The 26800-nt window shown below is 40.7% G+C and overlaps 1 protein-coding gene across 1 annotated transcript in view; it reads right to left on the bottom strand.

Annotated features, from left to right (window-relative positions):
- Positions 1-24617, bottom strand: part of Nwd2 (NACHT and WD repeat domain containing 2) — a 152078-nt gene extending 127461 nt beyond the window's left edge. The window contains exon 1 of the mRNA XM_005319902.5: positions 23024-24617. Within this exon, the coding sequence (XP_005319959.2) occupies positions 23024-23174 (151 nt within the window). The 5' untranslated portion in view covers positions 23175-24617. The remainder of the gene's footprint in view (positions 1-23023) is intronic.
- Between the last annotated feature and the right edge of the window lie 2183 nt (positions 24618-26800).

Here is a 26800-nt window from a genome sequence, read left to right as displayed (position 1 = left end):
TATTGCAAAATTGCTTTTTAAGGTTCTTAGCAATTATGGGATACATCACTAATGACAATAAATGATCTTACTGGATAAAGGTGTTATATTTCTATCAACATCTGTAATTGTCTTATCAATATTCAAGTTAGGTATTGCAAACTGCCCTACATATTTATTAGGTTCCTTCTGGCAGGGTACTATCCATGGTGCTGAGAATCTATAAATGAATATAGCCGAGTCCCTGGATCTTTATTAGCTGACAAGGAATTTGGAAGTACAGCATAGGTATTAGACATAGAAAAGGAATAAAGCCAAAGACCCATGATTGAACATCAATATTTAAGCAGTAATTTCCCTAGCTCATTCAAGATGACTTTCAGCAAGATGTAGGACTTAAATTGAAACCTAAAAAATTCACAGGTTTTGCTGAGTAATGGACAAAAAGAAGAACAGGAGAGGGGAAAAGACACACAAAGGTTTAGTATGGGGGAATATAGGAAGACATGATACGAGGAAGAAATCAGCTAGTTGGTAGGATGCTAAATCAGCCAGCTGAGAGGACAGTGCCAAATTATGGAAGGTTTGGCATCTCACTCTTGTGCTCCGTCTTCATTTAACAGGTGGGAAGGGTGTCTAGATGTTTCTGGCATGAAAAGAAGTGCAGAGATTTTTTTCAACACAAAGTCATCTTTCCTATAAAGTGATTCCTATAGGAAATAAGACAGGGCCCAGAAGCAGATCAAGGTGGCAGTGGAGAAGGAGTGGATTAGGTTTGAAGAATGAGGACTGGAAACAGGATGGTAGTTCTCCAAACCCAAAATTCTAATGGACATCCAACTGAAATTTCCTATTTCTGTGTTTGCCTCCCTCATCAGACAGGACGCTGCCAGGGGGAAGTCTCGTTAAATATTGCTATGACTGTGCCCCATTATTATTTATAATAATATTGCAATGCTATTAATTGTGTTGTAATAGTAATTCCTGGCACATGGCAAGTATTCACATTTTTGTTTGTTTTTAAGAACACATTAAGCCCAGAAAGCATTTCAGGATTTTGGCCACAGGATTTTAATTATTTTAAATTTACAGCCTATAACTTCACTGTAAATTGTGTCCAACTGCATTCTTGGATGAAGCTCTCAATTCAAGGGTGATAGCCTTGTCAAACAGATACTATCTTTTTTGGGGGAAAGAAACACATAAAAAATGTATACAGCCCTTCAATGTTGGCGTTAGGTGAAAGATACACTGTGTGACTTGACAGGTCCTTATAAAGTCTTCAAAGTGATGGACTCTGGTGGAGCTGAGGTGGCTAGGATTGGCACTGCTTTCCCCCAATTCCTCCTCAGCAATCTCTTCCCTTGGCTCATTTACCTCTTTGAATCAGTGAGTTCCTTAATATGAGTCACATCCCTGAATTTGCATAAATAATCATAGTAAGCACCCAATAAGTAATTCAGTGAATGAATGAATCATTGCAAGATACAGAAAAATTGCTATCCTGCTACGACAATTTCTAATTAATATGAACATGAAATATTTATGACTTCTAGAAACAGTCATGGAAGAAGTCCCAGAATGAAAGCAGTGTTTTCTACCTACACTATAGTTTCCTGATTATTTATATTTCCCTATCATCACATGAATTTTGTAATACCCCATTATCTTTGCTGTCTTTTTCTACATAAATTCTACTCATCTTTCAAGACCTAGTATAAGCTATAAAAATTTTCAAGTTATTAAACTTCACAGTGCACTTAATTTCTTTGAATTTTTAACACTTACTTTAATTAACCTTGAGCTGCCTTGAGATATCTCTTGGGCTAAAATATATTTTCAACCCAATTTAACACATTTACTGTACATTTAATATCAATATTGCACAGTACTGGGTGCTGGTGGGGAGGGAGAAGGTGAAAATGAGAAAGATAAGCACTTTTTTTTTTTAAAAAGGACTCAGTATAATGAAACAAAGCAAAATGTGATTAATGTCATGAAAGGAAAACAGAGAAGATGGTGAAATTAATGACATAAATTAAGAAGAATATACAATGTAATTGTTTGAGAAGGCATGCTTGCTGGTAGTTATAATGAATTTTTTTTAACCTATCACTTCTTCCCTTTTCTGTTAAAAAAAAAAGAAACTTCCTATTTTCCTGTTTGTGTTTCAGTAGTGATCATCTGGCCACAGTACTTGGTCTAAGGTTGGACATGTCTTAGAAGTGTTTTCAAACTTTGAAAGAGAGAGCCTTTCTCTTTGTTTAAAAGCTGTAAAATCATGAGCCTGAAGTAACCTCTGGTTGCATACATGTCCACCAAAATCAGAAGAACTGGTCTAAGAGCACCAAGTAGGCAATCATAAAGAAGCAAAAATAGACAATTCTGATCCTATTCAAGCTCCTGACCATAGCAGTTTCTGAGGCTGCATCCACCCCTGCCCTGTCACAATTTGGTTAATTGTGGCAATAGCCTTGCCAGTTCTTGTTTCACCATATTTGAATGCAGGTTTTTGACACCTGCAACCTAAGTGTCTAGGCTATTTTGAGAAAATCTGAATCAATGAATGCAGAACACATCCTTTGAGATTGGCCTTGAGGGAGGGGTAGGATTCTGAAAAGTGAGGAAGATTCCTGAACAAAGGTACAGAGGATGGAAAGGGCAGAATTATACTCAAAAGAATGATCTCAGAGGTCTGGTAGAGAATGAAGCTGAAGAGGAAGACTGTGACATTACAGAATCGAAGGTTCAAGGCTGTAAAGATTTTTGTTTTCATAAAGGCTCCAATATTGTGGTAAGATAAATTAGCTACAATGAAAATTTTTTTTTCCTTTCAAAAGAAAAAAAGCCTCAACTTAAAAAACAAAACAAAACAAAACAAAAAAAACCCTCAACTTCATCTCTGGAACCTGGGAATGTTACATAACATGGAAAAGGGGGCTATGCAGATGGGATTAAGCTAAGAATATTGGGATGGAGAAACCAGACTGGATTATCTGGGAATATCCAAAGTAATCACAAAGGTTCTTGTAACAGTGAAGAAAAAAGATCGGAGAGCAGCAAATGTGACCATGAAAGCAGGACCAGAAGTGTGACAGTGGGGTCAGAGACAGTGTGAAGGATGCTCTGCTACTTACTGGCTTTGAATGGAGGAAGTGGCCATGAGCTCAGAAAGGCAGGTAGAGTCTAGAAGGTAGAAAATTTGATGAAACGGGTTCTTTCCTAGAGTGTCCAGAGAGAATGCAGGCCTGTCATCATCTTCACATTAGCCTACTGAATCTAAGGGCAGACTTCTTATGATCACTATTAACATATAAATATGATGTGTGTTCCAGAAGCAACAGAAAATCATGCAAATGCTTCATTGTTCATTTGCCTCTCATCTTTCAAATGTCGACCTCAGTAACTACATTGTAAGCTACTGGGTATAAATCTCACATTTCTTACTTTTGTGTATTTTTACTTTTGTGTGCCGAGTTGGCTCCATTGAATCTTACTGGGTTGTTCACTGCAGGTCATTCTACTAGAAGTGAAGTCATGTGCCACATAATGACCACTGTGGTCTGGATGTGGTCTGTCCATTTTCATATTTTGGAAGCGTGCTTGGTCCCCAATGTGACAATGTTAACAGGTGGTGGAAATTTTAAGAGGTAGGGCCTAATGGAGGTCATCAAGCACTGCTCTTGGAAGGGATAAGGTAGTTCCCATAGGATCCCGAGTTAATTCTTATAAGAATGAATTATGAAAGAGTCTTCTCTTCATGCTATGGCTTCCTATTACACAATGTGATCTCTCCCTTCCCCATATGCTCCCACCATGATGCCATCCACCATGATGCGATGCAGTTAGAATGGCCCTCGCCAAAGCCAGCATAATGCTATTTTTAAGTTCCAAAATCATAAGCTAAATAAACCCGTTTTCTTTATATATTTCCCAACTTCAGTGATTTCATCACCACAAACACCTTCTCAATCTATTACATTGTATATTCTTCTTAATTTATGTCATCATTACACCATCTTCTGTTGACCTTTCATGACATTGATCACATTTTGCTTTGTTTCATTATACTGAGTCCTTTAAAATGCAACAAAGTTTCAGCCATTGATGGCCTGCAGATATGATGGTGGTTCCACAAGATTACAAGGCCAAGTAATGTCACCATCTCAGTTTGTATTAATTGCACTCTATGATGTTCACATGATCACAAAATTGCTGAATGAGACAATTCAAAGAACATTTACCTGTTGTTATGAAATGATACATGATCATATCACTTATCTAGAAAAAGAATCTTCAGTTTATTTCTTTCCCAAGAATTATTACTGTTGTCATTATTGTCACAAAGTACTCCAATTTTTGGCAGAAGAGTAGAAGAATTTTCAATCAATTCACAGAATAGGCTGTTGTTGGGCCTGGGAGACAATACATGCTCTGTTTTAGTAGCTGTTGAAATGTATGACAATTTTAAGCATTTATGGCTGAAAGCCCTGCTTTGTGTTCACTGTGTCTTATTCTTTCTGCAGCAAGCTCTTCACCAGCATATTCTGATAATTGCATAGCAAAAAACTATGCCAAAGGCAAACAGTCTATATTTTATTTATGTTGATGTCACTTTGATTAGAAAATGAAATTATGTTGATAAAATATTTTTAAAACACACCATTAACATAAATATGATCAATCTTTTTACAACTTAAACAGGAAACTATGTATGTATTTACCTGTGTACATAGACTACAACTATGCTGGTGAAAAAAAAAACAGATTCTATTTTGCTTTTAATTTTATATGCTATAGAACAAAGTCTCATTTTTTACATTTTACTTCTGATCTTTTGAAAATGTCTGGTGATATGTCAAGAGCATTTGTTTTTATTCGATTTCATGGAGCATGGAATTTCATAGTGCTATATAGCCTTAACAGCTTTCAAACCCAGATTGAAAGATCTGTTTGACATATGGACATATCCAGATATAAATATATTCAACCTCCTTGGGCAAAAATCTCCAGAACATCAAGTGTAGTGGCTACACAAAATGGCCTATTTAGGAAAAAGGTCAGTTAATTATATATATAAAAAAAATCAAATGACACAAAACAACTCTAGGAGGAAGTGGATAGAGAAACATCATTTTACTTAAGGGAGAGACATTACTAAGCTCATACTCCCACTGAAAGTAAAGCAAGCTCTCTGAAAAGTTAAGGACACGTGAAGCTCATTGTTATTTAACCTTCAGCAATCCACTCAAATTCTTCATGTCTTCCTATTATGTAGGAAGGGTCCGATTTTTAAAAAAAATCACCCATCCATCTGAATTCATCCAGGCATTAAATTAAGCTGACAGTTATCTGTTCAAATTGGGAATGGATAGATTGAATGAGGTTGGGTCCTCAATCTCCTTGGGTTTGAATAGGTTGGCTGGTCCAATCTGAAATAAATGGAGCAGTTATTAACTGTTTTGGTGTCCCTTTCTGTAATCTCTGTCTTAATAACCATCAAACACAGTCCTAGAGCTCTCTTTAATTGCAATCTCGGTTCAAGGATGACCAGAAAGTAGTATTTATCTCTGTTTACAGGAACTCAGTAAATAGGAATAAAGGCAATATATTCAAATGCTTCTGACAATCACCTAAAGCTCTATGGCTACAATAATTTCATTTCTTTTTAAAAAAATAATTCAGGGCCTATTCCAATTTATCATCTACTTAAGACATTTCTCTATTAAAATTTATAAGGACTAGATATTTTTCCTCCTCTCTGCTATCCTTCCCTTCCCCCTCTTGCCCCCTGTTTCTCCCTCCCTCCCACTTACTCAGTAATTCTATTTCCACTTTGAATCATCATTAACAAGTGGCATTAATGTATCAATTATGTGCTAGTCATAGGGCTACTTGCTTTCCATATCTCACTAATACTCATAGGAACCTTAAAAGTCAAATACTGTTCAAAGTCCAATTTTAAAGATGAAGAAAACAAGGCTTGGAGACGTTAAGAAAGAAATTTCACTGCTACAAAGTGGTGGAGCCCAGATACTGGAAGTAACCCTCTCTGATCCAGTGCCAACCCAAACACGAGCTTTGCTATTGATGACTCTTTGAAAGCTTGTGTAACACATGCTCCCTGAGCTACCCCGACTGGAGAAGTGCTGGACACCTTTGGCTATGCAATAGTGTTTCTGCAATGAAATATGTGACTTACATGTCCCGTTATTGGCCATTACATTTTCTCCTGCAATGATAGGTTCTACTATACACAAAATGCCCCGGGAGCTTATCAGCTGTACCATGTACCCACTGTGGTCCCTGATGGAGGGTCACAACAAAGTTTCTGCTGCTATGTTGCAAGATTCCCCAGGTGACATTCACCTAGGACTCTGATGTTGGAATCTTATTGCTGCTGCTGAGACATCATAGTGCTGGAGGTTCTTGTCCCATGAACTTCACAATGGGTTTCCAAATTGTTGTTTTAGTTTCCTCTCTCAAATAATTTTTAACAATTTCCTAGAGATTTGGTTAGAAGATGTGGCAGGGAATCCTGGAGCTATACCAAAAAGTATCCTGTGCCATTTTCTAGCCCTTAGACATCAAGATTGACTCTACCCCATGCCAGATCAGAGAGGATTTTCTGTATAATCAGGTCACATGTGAATTGGTGTCCTTTTCCCCTTTTTATATAAGTCTATCTGTAAATATCCAAATACTATGTATCTTGTTCAATTCCACGTTAGTTCCTTGGAACTTGGGTAACTGGTGAGATGCAGGTTAGTCTCCATATCTTACCACCCTACCACTGAATGAACCAGTGAATTTCTGGTGTGCGCGCTGGGGGTGTGCAAGGAGAAAGACAAGATTTAGCAAACCTACCAGAACCTATACATCCCAGTGAATATTGTCATATCCTCTTTCCCAGCATGACTGGTTAATCAGGGAAATGCAAATCAATGCCCACAATGATATACCACCGCACATCTGTTAGGATGGCTATTATCAAAAAGACAAGAGACGACAAATGAGGGTGTGGATAAAAGGGAAACTTTTCTCATTATTGGTATAAATTGTTACAACCATTATGGAATATTTTCTTAGAATGACTTTTAAAACTGAGTTGAATCAATGAATGAATATACTCCCTAAATAAGTAAATAGGGAAAATTCTTATCCTTTGTAGGTAAAGTTGGCTTCTGGAGCCAAGTTTAATAATTCTGATGAGATAGCATGTTGGTCCCTCATGATATGACTTCCACAAGATGCCTGGCCCAATTTCTTATCTCCCTTGATATTTGGAAGACATACACAGATACCTTACTGGATATTCATTGATGTCACCTGTTCTGGATGACTATTGTCTGCCGGACGGGGGTATTAAATGACTTTGAGAATCACCCTCATCTCCACTTACTCTTCACAGTGCTGTCCTTGCTGGTCCTTGAACACTCTAGACATACTCTGCCACAAGGCCTTCACTATTGCCTTTGGTGGAAAAGTTTATCATCCATATATCTGCCTGGTTCCCTTCTTCACTGCTATTCTCTTTCCAAATACTGTCATCAGACAGACCTTGTCAGATGATCTACTAACTGGGAGAGAGTAGCTGCCCATTACTCTGTCCTACCTTGCTTCATCTTTCTTCACATTCCTATTACTTCCATGAACTTTACAGATAACATAATTAATTTTATTTATATATTTACATTACAGTCCCTCATCAGAATGTATGCATTATAAGGGTAGAGGCTTTGTGTGTATTTGTTTAGTAAGTTATTTAAGTATACTTTGAGCATAGTTACTTGATAGAGTAATTTCTATATGATCAGGGCTTTAAATAGTATCTTTTAAAAAGTTAAACATTATTTTGGGGCACAGAGTGATGATTTGATACAGAAATAAACTGTAATGCTCAAATATGGGTCATGGTGGTTACGATCCAATCATTTGCATCTCTTCAAACATTTATCCTTTCATTGCCCTGTGAACCTTTAAACTCTCATGTAGTTGTTTTAAAACACAATGAATTTTTTGCAAATTTTTGTGAACTATGGTCACCCTAATGTGTAGAAAAAAAGTATCTTGCATATAGAAAACCCTAACATTTGTAGAACAACTCTTGTGAATCTGATTAAAAATAGGGCCTAACTGTAAATTTTTTAAAAAAGTCTACTTTTTTATGAGGAGGAAAAAGAAGTCTGCTTACTTCTGGAGATCATTTTTCAAAAGCATTTTGAAAAAAATGTTTAAAATAAATATGGCCTTGTAAGATGTCAACCTTGAAAGACAGTTGGAAATAAACATTCTGGCACAACATAAACAACTTAAATGTTTCCTAACTGTATCATCATGTCATATACACATCTCTCCCTCTCCTACTGAGTGGGCCACAGACATACCACTAGCAGTGGGTTTTGAAGTAATGCCAGTTGGTTGGGCCAGGCTCTCTCTCTTTTCTTTATGAGCTGTTAGCTTCTCCTAGGTAAGGAGATAATGCAGCTAATAACAACAATGGTGATGATTCTAGTTAATGCTGAATGAAAGCTTTTTGTGGCAGTTATGTAAGGCTTTAAGTCATTTGAGCCTCATAAGAATCCTGATATTTTCAGTTTGAGATAAGGAATTGTCAATTTGACAAATAAAGTTACTTAAGGCAACAAATCAGAAAATGGCTCAGAGCAAGTTCCCTCCCCCCCATGTTTCTAACCTGAGTCTGAACTTTTAACCTCAATTATTCTCTAGTACGTGTGTCTTGTGCGGTATCCGTACCCACACTGGATTCCAGAACACAATGCAGGGAAGAGATCCAAACCCTTCTCTCCAGGACTTCATATTTAACTGCCTTACTCCAAACCCCATTAAAATAAATAACAACCTGAAAGTCTCATTTGTAGGGTTAAAGAGGGGGATCTTATGTGCTTAGTCTGACCTACTTGTACTTTCCAGGTTTAATTAGGAACAGTTGGGAAGGTGTTTCTTTGTCCTGGAGATGTTCCTCATGAACTGTCCCTTGTTAGGCTGCAGGTTCCACAGGGCTTTCCCATCTGCTATCATAATAAACTTCTGAGACAGGAAATGACTGGTGATATGATTTTTCAGACAATGAAGTAGACATGTTCACAGTTAGGAAAAAGAGCCAGACCCCCTACTTCCTCTTGATGAAACAGATGTCACTACTGGGGAGTTCTGGAGAGATGGAGTAAGATAATATTGCAGCCCTCAGAGGCCCCAGAGATCATGTTTTTCACCCACATCATTTTTCAGGTGAGGAAAAAGAATTTCAGAGAGAATGTCTGTGGTTGCAGAGTACCATCCAAACCGGAAGTTATTCAAGCCTCTTTATGACCTTGTGATAAGACAGTGATATGCCATGTACCCATGCTGTTAGGATACAAGGGGAAAGCTCTCTAGAAGTTATGCCCTTTGCTCTAACTTCCAAGTGGTTGTTACCCAAACCTGGTTATATGCGATTAAAATGGAATGCATATGAAACTTTCCATAAAACTGATATTACTAAGAGTCAAAAGGTTCCTAATCAGTCTACTCTTAGTCTACAACAATTAATATTTGCTTTCTTATGGTTTTTTCTGAGAACTGCATGGATTACAAGACTTTACTCCTATTTTCTAGGTTCACAGACACTTCATCCTTTTGTCAATTCTTTTGGATGGTACAAAGTACTGCTCTCTTTCCACTTTCTCCCTGTCCGGGGTCTAAGCAGAAAACAGGCAGCTACTACACTGATGGAATGGGGCTGGCTGGGAACTCTGGCCTCCAGGGTAGGGACACTCAGGCTATGTCTCTATGATCATCTATTAGAATACCAGGTATCCCCTGGGTGAGGTGCTATCAGCATGAGACAAAGGGAGACATGGAGCCATACCAGTATGAAGAGTTTGGGGATGACATTTGTGAACCAGAGTTGGCCCTGGTGGTATGAGGGTCTGCAGGAATGCCTAGGAATCAGACCAGGGGAAGGATACTTTCTCCCTTTACCTCCTCTTCACTTTCTCTAAAGTCTTCTAAAAATTCAGCAGATATTTCTAAGTATCTTTTGTGTGTGTGTGTGTGTGCATCAAATTTAGTTATTTATAATGTAACCTAATTACTTAATATTGGCTTATTGGGCAATTTTAGACTTACATATTTGGGAGATTTTTTAAAAATATTTTTTAGTTGTTGATGTATCTTTATTTTTTATTTATTTATATGTGGGTGCTAAGGATCAAACCCAGTGCCTCATACATGCTAGGCAAGCACTCTGCTACTGAACCACTAGCCCAGCCCATATATGGGAGATTTTTAAGCAAAGAACAATGCTTTGCTTTTATGTAGGGTTCACATACACTAATCAGAATTCAGTCCTCAGAGCTCCAGAAAATAAACATGCAGTGTTGTTTTTGACACTTGGGAAGATTGAGACTCAAGGTTCTAGAACCTGCCTCAGGTCACATAGCCGATAAACTTAGAATTCTGATGCTGATTAAAGATGCTCTGTATCAAATGAAACTTGTGCCCTGGAATTCTGCTCATATGGTGCTGGCAAAAGAAATTTACACACATATTTTGGGGTCAGCAGAGTGTTGCCAAGGACCCCTGAGCCTACCCACCATAGCTGCCTCCGGAGCATGCGCTGGGACTGCAGTCCTTCTCGTGATACCCACAAGAGAGAAATCCTTTTCTCCCTTTGACACAGTGAAGATAGACTAATTTTCCAACCAGGAAAAGGTATGGAAAAACAAACAAAAAAAGATTGTATAATAACTATAAAGTCAATGAATGAGCATCAAATTATTTTTAAACTCTCCGTATAAAACTAAAGCATTTGGCTAAGCCCCAAGTTTCCTTTTCTTCAGATAAGCATCCTGGATTTGTATGGGAGAGCAAGTCCGGGGCATCTCCAGCCTGCTCACACTGAGCATTCTCCCTCTGCTCCCAGAGGGGCTGGACTACTTTAATTTCTAGGCCTTTTCAAGTAGCACCAAGATCCAAGTGAAGCCATTTCTCTTTGAAAAATTCCTTGAAGCCATGGCTTCTCCCTCATGCTGTTCTCTCAGATTTGTAAGGCAGAATCAGTGAACAAGTGACTGGTGACCTCTCCAGATTCAAATTATCATCCACCTACCCCAAGAACAAAGCCACCTCCTCCATTCCCAAACATCCACACCAATGGGAACACTGTGCTCTTTTGTCACTATAATATGGGCTTATAAAAAACAGTACAGGACTGGGGTTGTGGCTCAGTGGTACAGTGCTTGCCTAGCATGTGTGAGCACTGGGTTCAAGTCTCAGCTCCATATATAAATAAATGGATAAAATAAAGGTTCATTATCATCTAAAAATATTTAAAAAATCAGTACAGCATATGATAAGAATAATCAATTTACATTAAGAATTAGCTGGGTCATTCTACTATAATAACCAATTGGAATAGTTTTTCAATAATACATGAGACTTTCATTGAAACTCCTCCTAAACAATTGTGGATATTCTTTTTTTTTTTTAAAAAAAAACAAAACTTTCTACATAAAACATGGATACCACATGTTCTCTGAAATATCTATGGCCAGGAAAGTGTATTAAAGTCTAAAAGATGAACAGATACCAGAGAAATGGAATTTATGAACCCTTGTGCAGACTTAAAGCAACATTAAATGAATTCTTCATGTGTGAAAGAAGTCATACCTCCTGATATAAGAGTTTAGCACATTTTACATTAAAAAGGAGGAAATACTTTTTATTCTCTTTGAATGTCCCTTTATTGAACTCTGCTTCACTTTATTGAACTGCTTGCAACCTATCACTTCAAAAAGAGTTTTTTTTTTCTTGGCTAGATTTTATATATATATATATATATATATATATATATATACACACACATATTATATATTTTTTTAATGATTTAGTGGTTTCTTCTCTTTTAGAGATGTAGCTTACTAATTTAATACCTTGTAGCTTAGGGTGATTTCATATTTATGCTTTAAGCCAATATTTTAAAAATACAGTGGTTTTATCTAGTTTCCTCTGAGAACAGGCATAGCTACATAGGAAGCGTAATGGGAAAATTAACCCTTTCATGCTATGATTAAAAAAGAAATTCTTTTTCAAGTAATTCTCAAGACATAGTAGTCCTTAAAACTTATCTTCAAGGGCTATTAACAAATTCCTATCTTGTTTTGGTGACGGGACATTGAAGACTGAACCCAGGAGCACTCAACCACTGAGCTACAATCCTCACCTCTTTTTATTTTGAGACAGGGTTTCACTGAGCTGCTGTGTCTGGGTATCTCCTGCCTCAGCTCTGGATCATAGGCATGCCTCACCATGCCCAGCCCTACCTATACTGTTTGAGTCCTGGCTATCTTTCAGTCATTGTTTTAGGTGCTGCATACAGCATTTCCTTTCTTTTTCACAACAGCCTTATGAGGAGAAGTCATGGACCTCACCTTTTAATGGGAGGAGTGCCCCAATTTTCAGAAGAGAAATGAAACTGGAAGAGACCAGATACCTTATTCAAGTTTACAACAAATCTTGGGATGGAAACCTGGATCTCACCCCCAAATTCCTTTTTCTAAACTAGTACACACTACAATAAATTTGTTTTATCTTGCCAATTTCATTTATTTAATTGTATGACAAACTAAAATCAGTGGTTTAACATCACTACCACGATTGTCCCCTTGAACCTGCAATTTGGATCGAGTTTGGTGGGAAGTCAGTCTATGTATTGTGCAGAATCAGTCAACAGGACAGCTCACCTGGGAGTGCTGGCTCTGGGCACCTCTCCAGAGGTGTCTCTCCAAGGTGTGGCCAGATTCTAAGAATAATTATTTCTAAACACAGAAAGTAAAAGTGGCCAACTTCTAAAAGCCTACCCCCCAAACTGAGGCTCTGCCATTTCTGTATTCTCTTGGACAAAATTCAAAAGAAGTCATGGAAGGAGTACCCAAAATGTTGAGAATCATGTGACAAAACTCTTAACTCCTTAAGATTTCTTATTCAGCAGTGATTTTCTCTCCCATTACTTTAAAGATAAATATCCGAATGGTAACTTCTTAGAAGAGAAAAGGTCTGAATCTTTTTTTCCATTTACCTACATATTCCTTATATTGTTATTGCAATATGCTTCTGTATAAAGATGCTGTGGTTTGGATATGGTCTGAGCATGTCCCCCAGAGGTTAATGCACTGGAAGGTTGGCGAGGTTGAAAGATGGCAGAACCTTTAGGAGGTGGGGTCTAGTGTGAGGTTGGCATCCACCCTCACAGCAAATTAATGCAGTTCCCATGAGAACAAGTTGGTATAAAAGATCAGGCCTGACCCTTGCTTCTCTCTGGCTTCCAATTTTGCCTGTCATCTCTCCCTCCCATGCAAGCTGCTGCCATGCTGAGATCAGCTACATATGATGCAGCCAGGAGACCCTCACCAGAGCCAAGCAGATGCTGGTGCTATGCTCCTGGGTCTTCAGAACTGCAAGTTAAATAAACCTCCTTTCCTTCCCAATTACCAGGCTTGGGTATGTTGTTTTAGTCAGTTTTTGTTCATCACTGTGACCAAAAGACCCGACAAGAACAATGGAGAGGAGGAAAACTTTATTTTGGCTCATAGTTTCAGAGGTTCCGTTGGTTGGTCCACTCCACAGCTCTGGGCCCAAGGTGAGGCAGACCAACGCAGTGAAAGGACATGGCAGAGGAAAGCAGTTTAGGACATGGCAATGAGGAAGCAGAGCGTGAGCTGTGCTCACAAGGGACAAAGTAGAAACCCCAAAGTCAGACCCCCAGGGATCTACTTTCTCCTGACACACCCTACCTTCCTGCAGTTACTACACAGTTAATCCATATTCATGGTCAAGCTTCTCAGAACCCAATCATTTCACCTCTGAACATTCTTTCATTGTCTCACACATAAGCTTTTAGGGGACACCTCATATCTAAACCATATTTATTTTATTATAGCAACAGAAAAAATGGCTTAAAACAACAGATTATTTAGACCTATGAATGGAGAACTTGTGCTTTAAAAGGAGTTATTTTCATGTCTTCTTTCCAATGCTCTTAAATTTAAAAAAAAATCATTTTATATCTTTGGCTAAGTTTCTCTGCTTATCATACAATGACGTTAGTAATTCCTGAATTTTCATTTTAATTAAAGTTTTATAAAATGTCATTGACTGAGTGCGATCCTTTGCTGAAGCTACTCTTTGCTTAGCAACGAACTGGCGCGCAGGTACTACTTGACATAAGCGGATTTCCAGTCCTTTTAATAGTTCCAGTGTTTCAATTCTTCTACCTTTAAGAAGCTGTGATTCTACCAGTTCTGTCATGTAAGCAATGAAATTTCTTACCAGTTAGTTTTGGGGCAAAAATTTCCATTGTATTTCCATTTGTCCTCTCTGCTTTGGCCAAATGAAATAAAACTTCTTCTCTGCTGTTCCCATCACTCCACCTTCTATACCACAATGTTTGTAATCACAAGTACACTGCACAAATCAAGACAAACACCACTCCTCATACCACAACAGACTTTACTAATGACTGATCTCCTTCCCACCAAACCTGAACTTGGCCCCACATCCATCTCTACAAAGTTTTCTAGGAAGCTGCTACTAATACTTGACTTCCAGGACATATAGTATTCCTTCCATCTGGAACATCTTGGCTTCAACTATGTTTCTCATCTTTTAAGTATTGTTCTAAAGTCCTCATTTGTACTGAATAATGCTTCTTACTGTCCAGTCCCTGCATCATCCTGACATAATTGGAAGCACACCTTACGCCATGTGCAATGGTACTGTTCTCACTCCCTGTGCCCTATGGTAACCTGAGCTAAGGATCAAAACCAGAGCCTCACATGTGCTGGGCAAGTGCTCTGCCATTGAGCTACAGCACCAGCCCTAGTAGCAACATTTAAAAGAAGATTTTGAGTTGAAAAGAGCCTGGCTAGTTTATTATACCTGGTCTAAGTTTATAAACAGTCTTCAATGTCTGAATACGTATAGTTCAGCTCCTCTGTCTATGCTTTGAATTTGAATCCATGAAATATTACGAGTGTTAAAGTTGGTTACTTGATGTTTCTTACTGTCTCAGTGAAATACATATTGTTTGATCAATTCTTGCCAGGAATTCTAAAAAAATGGCTTACTTTTAGTATTTCAATAAATGTTGATATGCCCAATCTGATTTATAAGAATGCAGTTTAGGCTTACTTTATCAAATTCAATTACTTCCTGTTGCTCCGTAGGACTTTGCTCCTCTGCTGTTTTTAAAAAGTGTTTGTGAGCCAGGCTTGGTGGTACACACCTGCAATCCCAGTGACTTCGGGGGCTGAGACAGGAGGATCCCACATTCAAAGCCAGCCTCAGCAACTTAGTGAGACTTTGTCTCAAAGTTTTTTAAAAAAGGGCCAGGGATATGGCTCAGTGGTTAAGCACCCCCTTGTTCAATATCTAGTACAAGAAAACAAAACAAAAACAAAAAAGTGTTTGTGAATTCTTAACCTACTTTGTTTTCAGTTATCTATTGCTTCCTATCAATCCACCTCCAAACTTCGTGGTTTAAACAACTCATTTCTGGAGACGTAAAATGACTGTTCCAGAGGCCATGCTAAGTACTTACTTTCAAAAATATTCTGATTGTGATATTTGTATATTGTTCCTAGGTTATTATCTTTCATACATTAGAGCTCATTGTCTTCTGTTAGATATCTTATTGCAATGTAATTTACACTATTCAATACATTTATCTAATTTAAATGACATGTCTTGAGTAATGAAAGGCTTTGTGTACAAAGGTTAAAAATAAGTGAGTAATCTAGTTAGTGGAAGGTATCTTCTTCCGTTATCTAAAGGGTTCTTCTGAAGCCAAGAGTCTTATTGATCTCTCTTTACCACCTCACTTACCCTTCCCAGAAGTGGAAAACCTAGAAGAATATACCAGGAAAGTTCACTCCTTGCCCTTGGGGATTGATCTATGCCCCAAGAGCACAGGTTGCTCTTTCCTCCAGGCTGTTTTATGGTGTCTTTGGAGGTTCCCACTGCTAGTGAGTACATGGAAAAATAAGGGCTTTTACTATTTAGTATTAGGAAGCACAAAATGATCTCCCATAAAAAATGGTGATATTTTGATCTTGTATCTACAATCTCTTTGGTCTGTTTTTAGACACTCATTTTCAACCAGTTAGGAACTTGCTAGAAAAAGGGTTCTATTCACCGAGGAGTTTCTGCTCAATCTCCAATGCTGAAGTAATAACGATGAATTATCAAGACATATTGAGAGCTTACTGTGCACAGGCCATTAGATTATATGCTTTTTCTGCATCATATCTTGTTTAACTATGAAGAAGGAAGGTCAAAGAAATTAATCAACATGACTTTGGAGTTGTGGTGGTAATTTTGAAAGTTGGCCACCATGAATCCTTCTCTTCCCTGTATGCATATACCTTGCCTCACATTAAGAAGTGAGGTCTAGTTTTCTGCACCTTGAACCTACCATTTCCTTTCTTGGACAAAACCAAATCCTATACACAGAATCTTGGAATGGAGTCCTGAAAAATGATAGAAAAGTTGGGTAAGGGGTAGAGAAAGACAGACAGACACCGAATGGAGAGTCACTGAAGTGCCCGAGTGAAGAAGGGACCAGTCAGGCATATGTTTAGCCAAACAGTGTAGCTTGTGACCCCATTCAACATCCTGTAGAACCGAAGAGCCACTTGGCTAAACCTTGCCCCAGTTTCCAACCACAGAATTAAGAGAAATGATAAACTATTGTTTTGAGCCATTTAGTTTTAAAGTGGGTTGATAAAGCAGTAACTGAAACAGAAATGAAATAGAAACCTGAAGACAGCTTTGAAGTGGCAAATGGTATCATTCCTATGGTGTAACAGCAATTTTAAAGATCCACAGGTGATCTTTTATTGGCTTATTAAACCATAAAGCCACAATCTATTTGGATATAGTGTGCCTGTGTGGTCAAAGTCATGATTTTAAGTGTCATCTCAAGATATTCATTCTGTTCTTATTCAGAGATAAATGTTGTTTAGTGAATAATAAAGACAGTATTTTTTTCTGTTCCCTGTGGAGATCTCATCATCACTTTGCCCACTTGATTATCAGGTAGAATGGTTTCCACACCCTGGCTCTGTTCATTGAGGGAACCCTCCCAACTCTTCCCTCTGATCCCTGGAGCTGGCTTATGTAATTCTCCTTGGTGCTCCTTGAATGCTCTGCTCGTACCTTTAGCACGACACTCATTGTGTGTATTATGTTATTTATGCAAACTCTGTTAAGACCAGAGACCTGGTCTGTTTTGTTTATTGCTATATTCTAAGCGCTAGGAACTGTGACCATTTACCATAAAAAAAAATCAACTTGGTATATTCTCTTAAGACTTTTACTTTTTAAAGATGTTCTTGGGGTATCAAGTGTGTGTGTGTATTCCGCAAAGAGATGGTGCTTTATGAACACTGAAGGAATGATGGTGCCCGTTTCCTCCTGGGCAAGGTGCTACGTTTCCATGTGGAGTAAACTTTACCCTTTCCACCCACTCTTCCTTGGCAGTACAGAGGCTGGAAGCCTAGAGAGTCCTAGACTTGCTCGTTGCCAGGTTCCAAATGCAATTCTGGTTCTGTCAAAGGGATGCAATGGCATAAGGCTGGAGGGAAGGAAACCCAGACAGTCCTCTGCCACTAGTCGTGGTGGGCGAGGTGGGTTGCGCCAGATGTGTTTTGTAGAGGATGCCAGCTGCCCATTACCCAGGGGCACTGTGATACTGGCAGCAGCTTATGCAGCTTCCTGCCCTCTGGGTGGCAGCATTTGCAGTGTGACCTAAATACCTAGTGGTGCCCGACTTTTGTTCTTACAATCCTTACAGTGATTTTAGGAGGCGCCCAAATTTGTGAAAGATCTAGAATGCATTTTATTTTACTACTGATTTCTAACAGTTATACTTCCATAGACTACATTTCTGGATAGTAAGAAATGCCTTATTTATGTTTGCATTAACACTCAAACATGGTATCTGGATATTAGTGAAAATAAAGATCATGCTACAAGAGGCAAACATTTAATACCTACCATGTGCCTAGCATTATTCTAAGTATTTTACAACTATTAGCTGAATCTACTTACTACCCTGAGAGACAGATGCTACTATTGTCCTCTTTCACAAATCAGGAACCCAAGAACAAAGAGGTTAAACAACTTGCTGAAGAAACACTGCATTAAATAATGGCACGAGGCATCAAAATCAAGACTGGTTCCAAAGCCTACACCTGTGTCTAATACTTTCTCCTATGTAAATGTCTGCTCAAGGACTTAGAAGACACAACAAGTAGAATTTCAGAACTCACTTATTGTAAGTGTCCTATGCACACCTACGATAAATAGTAACTATTCCACTTTTAAAGCTACTCTTGGGATATCAAAATGGCCCTGTGAATACACATTTGTATCTTTCTATATATTATCTTGCTTTTTTTGAATACTTACAAAGACAATGAAAAAAAATCAGGGACTCATGGAATAATTATGATTTTAGGAAAGGCAAGAATACTGATAGGTTTCATGTGAATTCAGGTCTTTCTACCTCTTGTTTAGGAATCTAAGCAGAAGCCAACAGCTGCTGGTTGAAGTCACTAAACCCACATACACATATGAAGGAGAAACAGGTCATCTTCATTGTGGCTTCCATCAAAATGGAGCTCAAGCCTGATGAGACCTCAGGGCAAGGAAAGAGTCTGGGAGATGCAAAGTCAAGCTAACAAAAGAAACTTAAGTGGAACAGGCTGAACATCTGGTCATCAATATTGGGGACTAGAGTGCATAACTCTCAGAGATGTGAATGAGGAAATCTGAGTGGACTGAAAAATGCATAAAGATAAATGTTGGGGGATTTTTCTCTCCAGATGCCAGGAAGGTGCGCTGGTATAGGAGCACCAGACAGGCAAGGCATCATCTACTCCGCAGGGGAGAAGTGACTCCATCTGATGGCTGCAGGTGAAAGGAAAATCTGAACACAATAGCTCAGGCCTTTCTCTTGTGCAAGGAAACTTGCCTTTCTTCTTTGCAACTCCACATCTGGAAGTTAAAAGGTCTGACTCTGTCCACAGGTAGGAGCAGATGGTGTGTGTCCTATCCATTGCTGATAGAGTCTAGGACCAAGTCTGTGTCATTCTGGGATTCAATACTGGTAAACTCACTGGCATGGAGTTAAAACCACACTCTTCAATGCAGGCCCATACCACTTACCTGTAATTCCAAAATCCCTAAAGCTTTGAGAGGTTTTTGACAGCAAAACCTGAAGCCACTGAAGTAAGTAACTGGTTACCAAACCTGACCTTAGCTGACATGAAGTCACTTACAAGCTTTATCCACTTAGAGGTTTGCTGACTGATAGATGGCTACTAGTTGTTCTATGCATATTCAAGTTTAAACTAATTAAAATTAAGATTCAATATTCAGATTCTTAGTCATATCAGTCAATATACAATAGCCATGTGACTAATGCCACCTAATCAATAAAAGCATTTCCAGAATTATGAGATGTTCTGTACAACACTGATCACAGGGAAGTCATGATTCCCTACAGACACATTTGACATAGGATACTAACCCAGCCCCTACATTTTAAACATTATATGAGAATTTTCCTTGAGAGAGAGGGGGTTCCAAAATCATATTTGACCTAGAGCTTCACAGATAAGGGATTATGGACCAGTACCAGTGTTTATCAGGCAAAAAGCAATATTTTAGCTTTTCTTCCGTGTTAACAGTTTACTCAAAATTAGCCTAGAATAGAGGTAGGGAAGTGGGGGAGGGCCCTCAGAACTCCAGCAACAGGAAGGGTTCTTCTCCATTTGCATCCACAATTTAGTTTTTATCTATGAAAGAGTTTATGTATTTTAATATCATTTAATATCACGAAGGAGGTTTAAGTGCTATCCTGGCAGCAAGTGGCTAAATGACTAGATAACCTCCAAGGATTAATAAAAGTACCACAGATGGGATTCCCATGTTGGATGGGAAGTTGGACTCGATGAAGTCCAATGCCCACCCATTTAAGCAAATCTGAGAAAATACTATTGCCTCCCACACAGGTCTGACTTTAGCATCTTCCATGTGGTGAGTACTGGTCAGATGCCAATATATTTTTGGACAGGAATATGTCCATTAGAGTTTAGCACATTCTGAAAATTCCTTAAATGCCTCTATGGGTACCTCTCAGTGGGAGCACATGTGGTCAGGAAGTCATGTTCCTTTCCAGCTATTCATACTCTTGCAGCCTGACAGCCAGAAGATGTTGGGCAGCACTGATCCACCACATCTGGCTTGTTCTCTTATCCATGTGGGTGTAAGATATTTACAGGGTCTGACCAAAGAGCACCAAGACAGGTGTTTTTGAGGGTTCTACAGGTTCTATCCTATTTTACCCTGCTATATCAATTCAGGAAAGCAGCTTAACTTGATACAGCCTTAGTTTTGTCATCTGTAGGACAGAGAAAACACCTCTAAGTTCACCACACTCAGAGGGCTGTTTGAGGATAGAAATCAAAATTAAAATATTGAATGAGCTGTTATACCGGAAATTAATTTTTTCATTCCGAGGACATGTATCACCTTCACTGTAGATGGGGAAATTCTATATGAGCCTTGTAAAGCAATATCTATTGAAAGCAATAATCTAAGGAAGAGTCTTGCTTGATTCTGAAAGTATTGCTGTGGCTTCAACACAAAGTAGCTTTTATTTAGAACATAAATTGGATTTCTGCCTGTATTGGGAAGCATGAGATAATGCCCTTTGTCTTAATTTGACAGTGGAGAGGCTCTTCAGTATTGGCCAAGGATCTAATATTGGATCGTACCAATATACAACCATTTGCTTGCTTGCTAAATTGCTTCCATAAAGATCCTACAGCAAGTGCTGCCTCTGATGGAGCGTTTACAAAGATTTTAAGGCTTTATGTTCACAATATTAAAAATGCCCATCTCTGTCTTTTTACTTCAATATGCCCCTGGCTCGATTATGTGGATAAAATGTGAGGCCATTCACCTATTCAAACTTCCCAGGTAAGCTTCACATTTCTGGTCTTTTCCGATCAGTACTGAAGCTGTCCAGAAAAAAACAGTAATCAAAAGGCATTGGCACCTCCCTCCTGTTTGCTTTCCTAGAATTGATATATGCTAAAGCTTTAATTTTAAGAAACTAGGAATTAGAAGACTGGTAAGGAAAATAAGCTTAATACTGAATTTTTAAAGTTAATGTAACAATACAAATCCATTATCATTTTAATCATAGAAATTGCATATTTTAAGCAAAAAAACAACAACTACTGGTATTCACAGAATTTTCACTATTTTAGAAGCAGTTTAAGAGAAAGATGCAACAATTTGGCTGGCTTCACATTAGCAGATTTAATCACTCCACAAAAACATTTTTTTTTAAGCTCAGGAAAATTGAAAATTTAAGAACAAATGTTTTCTAACATAATTCTCTCAAACACTTTTAAAATATTGCTAAAAATGTTTTTTAAAACTCTGAAAACAACTTGCAGGTTTTCTTAAATCAGCCTGTATGTCTTCATGGGTATTTAATCCAGATGTAGGTAAAAACCCTGGAAGACCTATTTGACATAGAATGATTCCTTAAGTGTACCGAAAACCCTAAGTTCTGTGAGAGGAAGTTGTAAACTCAATGAAAGGACATCACAGCCTCCCTTAAAAGTATACAGTCTATTATGAGTGTTACCAATGCGATTCTTTCCCATTCCTTTATTATGAGTTTACTTGAAACTTCCAATAGTGCTTTTTTTTTGGGGGGGGGGCGCTATTATTTTCCAGAAAGTTACTTTTCTTGGTCCTCTTTGGATGCTTTTCACAAACAACAGAGACTTGAGCTTTCGAATGAGGATCCCATCCAACAGTAGTTTGAATGCAAACTTTTTTTTTTTAACTTTATAAGACTCAAGGCTTCTGAAGAGTATGAAAAGGCTACCTCCCCCCGTTTTTGCGGTGGTGAGGATTGACTCCAGGTGCGCTTTACCACTGAGCTACATCCCCAGACCTTTTTGAGACAGGGTTTCCTGCTTCAGCCTCCTGAGACACTTGTGATTACAGTAATGAATCACCGTACCTGGCTTCAAAAAAGGTTAAATTCTTGAAATCTCTCATACTCGAGTCCAGATAACTCTTTTTATAATCAAACTTTTTTTCCTCCTAAAAAAAGAACAATTCCTTCAGTTTTGTCCAGCCCCAGTCAAATGCGTCCTTCCCGCCCGCCCCACCACTGCAACCAAAATTAACATTCAACACTGAGAACTGAAAGGTAGTGAGTGATGAGCAGGGATCTGACCACCCGGCAATAAAACGCTGATTGAGAACGCAATAAATCAACAAGTTTTCACTGAGCGTCTACCAGGTCCTTGATCAGGAACGTGACTGAGTAGGCCGGGGTCCACCTGAGAACACCAAGCCCAGGCACTCAAGAGAGGAGATGAGCTTATCCCGAGAATTCCACGGTGAAACCGGCGCTGGGCTGAGAGCCAGCCGCCCTGGGACCCCAGAACTCTAGTCCCCTCCTCCAAGGCCCTTCCTTTCGCAAGGGTCTACTGGGCTCCTCAAGGTATAGCAAGAGTTGAGCTTCCAGGAACCGCAACCCCACCTCTCCTCGGCCAGGACAAGTGGCAAAGCCCCCATTCAGGAACCCCGCGGAGCGGAGAAGGAGAACAGCTACTATTTGCGTTTGCGATAACCTCGGAGAAGAAACCGCTAAAAGAAAGGGGTAAGGGGTGGTGTTGAAGGCACCCCCTAATGTCTCAGATGCTTCTTAGCTCGACCCGGGGAAAAGTAAAGGTGTTCTAAGAGAAGTCTACAGGGGTGCTGATGAGTGAAAGGAGAAAAAAAAATTCGAATTAAATTCCCACGCGCTCAGGGCTGCCACAGCTTTGGCTGGAGGAAGGGAGCTCAGGGGACGCTCAGTGCACCAGGCTGTGCAACCGCACACTCTTTGGTTACCGCCTGTGGACCCGCAGACAGACAGAGCTACAAACCCCAACTAGAGTCTTACCTTCAGGGTTGGCGCTGATGAAAACCCGGACGCTTCGGCCCGCGGGCACTAGGTGAGAAGGCAGGGCCGTGAGGTTTCCGGAGAAAGCCGCCCGCCGGAGTGCAGAGTCGCGGGCACAGGGCAGCTTGGTGCCCGCGCCGGCCGGCCACATCGCCCTCCGGGAGGAACGGCCGCCACCACCTCCTGCTCCTCGGGTTCCTGCCCGCGGCTCCGGGAAGCGGCTTTGTCGATGTCCGCAGGCGGCGAGGCTCAGAGCGGCTCTGAGCCCCAGGCGCTGTGGGCGAGCTCCGTGGCACACACCACCCGCTCGCAGGGAGCGGCCATATAGACCCTAGGGCCCCAGTCGTCGCCGCCTTCAGCCCCTCCGGGAGACTGCCTTCTCTCGCTGCCAGGACTCAGCTTAGCAGCCGGCGGGAGCTGGAGGTCAGCGTGGCGGCGGCTACGCGCACAGCGCCCGTGTGCGCTGGGGAGAGCCAGCGGCCATCTCCCCACCCGCGCCCTCCGTGGGAGGAGGGGGCCGCCAGGCGGCGAGGATTGGGCGGGCGAAGAGAACAGATCAAACTTTAGGGAAAGGTGTCCCGAGTTGGTCGGAACCCGCCTTTTGCGCAGCGCAGAAATAACTACAGTTTAAAAGGTGGCCGGGTCTTGGACGCGCTGTCTCGGGGCTCCCCAGAGGCCTCCTGAGCTCTTGCGAGGACAAACGCTAGTACTGGAGGCTGCCTCCTTGCTGGAGGGCAAGAAATCAATCAGCCAGAGAGTCCTGTTATTCCCCCTCCAACTATCCTAAAGGTCAAACGAACCCTGGGTATGTTCGGGAATCTACGCGTGCGGACATCTGTGCGCCTTTGCAGGAATACAAGGAGCCCAGCATTAAAGTTCGATGCACGCACCCGAGACCAGACCGCGAGGGTCCGTAGCACCAAATCTCTAGACCTTTGGACGTCCTGGAGAGGATCGCCTTCCCCTTGACTTGCTGGCTCAGGTGGACGCGTTTTGCCGCGGCACGCGCTCCCCACGCTCCTCTAAGCGGGGGATTTTATAGCCAAGCTGCGATGCTCACGTGCTCCTCGCCGCGTGGTCGCGGACCCCTTCTGGGCGCGGATCTCCACGGGGACCTTTCCCGAGACCTCAGTTGCTCCCAGGGATTCTTCCTGCTCCCACCGCGGCACTTTCTCAGGCCGTTCCGCTCGCCTACCAGCTTTAAGGCCGGTCAGCAGCAAGGATGCTGGAAGCCCCGTCCAGTGCGCGCTTGGGCCTGGGTGGCGGCTGCGGATTCCCGGGAGCGACAGGCTCCCGCCGCCCGGCACTGGAGCACGTAAAAGTGCAGGTGGTGGCAGACTGGGCAAGTGTGTGAGAAATCAGAGTTGGCCTGAAGCCGTGGTTTCCTGTATGAGCTTCAGCTGCTTTCCCAGATCTGAACAACTGGTAGGTCCGCTGCACCTGATTCTGATCCTGAGACACCGGACTGCCCTTTGGTCTGGGCTGGAGGTGGACAGCGCGGGGTCTGGAACACGTCCCAAGTGACATGAGATATACAGAGACCCAGATACAAAAGTGGTCCCTGGACAATGTGCCCACTGATATCATGCATGAACTAGAAGAGGGAGGAAAGCCTTGTATAATAAAAATGGGATTGTGATGTGGTGGGAGGGAAAAGGAAGTGTTTGGAGCCTTAACAATTGGAGTCTGGCCTCGAAATCCTTCATACTGAGCCTTGGGCAGAAACACTTGTCTTCTATAAAGAAAGAGCTGCTTTTCTTAAATCTTCAAGACTGGGGACAGGGTGGGTGGGTAGAGGGGGACAACAACTCAGCTGCACGTTTTAGCTTCTCACCAGAGGGCTCCTGTTTTAGGCAGGCCCTGGCATCTTACAGGCCTGCACTTCCTCTGGGCCCTGCTGGTGGCAGTGAAGTCCTATGTACTGCTGCTTATTTTGTTAGCCCACCCCACACCCAACACACGTTCTGGGGTAACCTCTTTGGAAGAACTGGGTCTCTAGGTTTTTAAGGCTGCCTTTCTACGCCTGAGAACCTGGGGACAGACAGTCGTTCTTACTTTGTGATAATTTGATGCAACTAATGAAGAAATCCTGAACATAGCTACTTATTCAATCAATTCATTTTAGCAAATTATCTTCTTCCCTATTCCAAACTCATTATTCCCAGGTGGGTCTGTTTTCCAGCAGGAATGGTATCTAGAGATCTCATGATGTCCCCTAGGTATGGACTGAGAGCTCTGGAATGAGTTATGAATATATAGTGTCTATTACAGTATCAGCTTTTATGAAGACACGGTATCTATTACAGAGGAAAGGAGCTAGGACCAAATTATGCCTGATCTGAACAGTGTTTATAAAAGATTGATAAGAAGTTGCCAGATTGTATAGGACCTGCCTGAATTCTTTTCTCTATCCCCACACTTACTTCTCCCTTCTAAAATTGGGATTAATATTTCTGTCTTCTGACCTTTGTTTCAGATCTCAAAGTGTTGCATTTTCTTCAGATGACTTTGGGATTTTTGGCAGCCTTTATAACCTAATTAACTGTTCTAGACAGGAGGAAGTTTAGCATCTGCCAGTGTCACTGCAGACCAAGGCTGCAGAGGAGGGAGGATTTCACATTGTATTGTCTCTGGGGCTGTACTTTGAAAGACTGTCTGTGCAGGCAGACTTAGAAGATAGAGCAGGCTGTTGTCTTTGGGGTATCAGGGAAGTTTCCAGCTAAAGATGCCTGATCGCCCACCTCTCCCTCACACACAATCTACCCCCGTATTCTTTCACTGTGTCTCTTGTTAGGCTCTGATATCTTAAAGCTAGAGAGATTCATTTCTTTGCATGAAAATGTCATAAGGGAAGGGATCTACCATGGTAGTAAGGCTTTATTATGATTTCCCAAGTTGAAGAATCAATTAATTGATGGTTCACTGGATAGAAAGGAGAGAGGGAAGCATAACTATAGAAGGCTGTCCCTGATTGTGTTGCCTACTTCATTTTTGTAGGCTAAAATGTTACACAAACAATTTCTCCTTTTCAGCAAATATTGGAAGTGCTATTATGTTTTGTGCATGAGAAAACCAAGGCTCAAAACAGTGCAAGGTCACATAACTAATTAACGGTAGAGCTAGGATCCAGGTATTAATGGCCCTGCCCTAGTGCTCTTTGCAATATAATAGCTCACTTTTCTAGTTTTGCCTGTGTCTGGCTCTGGCTGACATCTCCAGGAAACTTGACAATGGCTGCTCCGGCCTGTGTCTAGAGATATGAAAGGCTGGTCATTACTTCTGCTTTCTAGATATAAGAGGACAATGTCCACAGATTCACATAGGACTAGACTCTTCCAAAGTCCTCATTTTCCTCTGTCCCTGTTTATTTATTTTTTTTCTTTTCCTTCTGAGACCAAAGGGACATCCATGTCATCCTAGAAGTAAGCTGGAGGATTGAAAGCACCTAGAAATGGGAAGACAGAAGTACATGAACAATGGGCCTGGGACCATGCTCGTGCCATGAGCAGCATTGCCCTCTCCATTCTCTCACCCATCCCCAGTTGGCAGATAACATAGGTGGAGGGAGCGTGCCCTGAGTGCCAGACACTATATTTAGCTTTCATTGGTATCTCATTCATTTCCACTGCATCCAGGGTCTGGGTCCAGCATCTCCCACTTCCCAATCTGATGTCCCTTCTTGGGTACTGCTATCCCTTGCATGCCTTCTGTATGCATATAAGTCATCTTTTGTGACAGATGTGCACTTTTTGTTCCAGTCTGTAGTGTGTAAATAGA

Source organism: Ictidomys tridecemlineatus, chromosome 9 (genome assembly GCF_052094955.1).
Source record: "Ictidomys tridecemlineatus isolate mIctTri1 chromosome 9, mIctTri1.hap1, whole genome shotgun sequence".
In the NCBI taxonomy this organism is placed as follows: domain Eukaryota; kingdom Metazoa; phylum Chordata; class Mammalia; order Rodentia; family Sciuridae; genus Ictidomys; species Ictidomys tridecemlineatus.
This window is presented reverse-complemented; position numbering and strand designations above follow the sequence as displayed.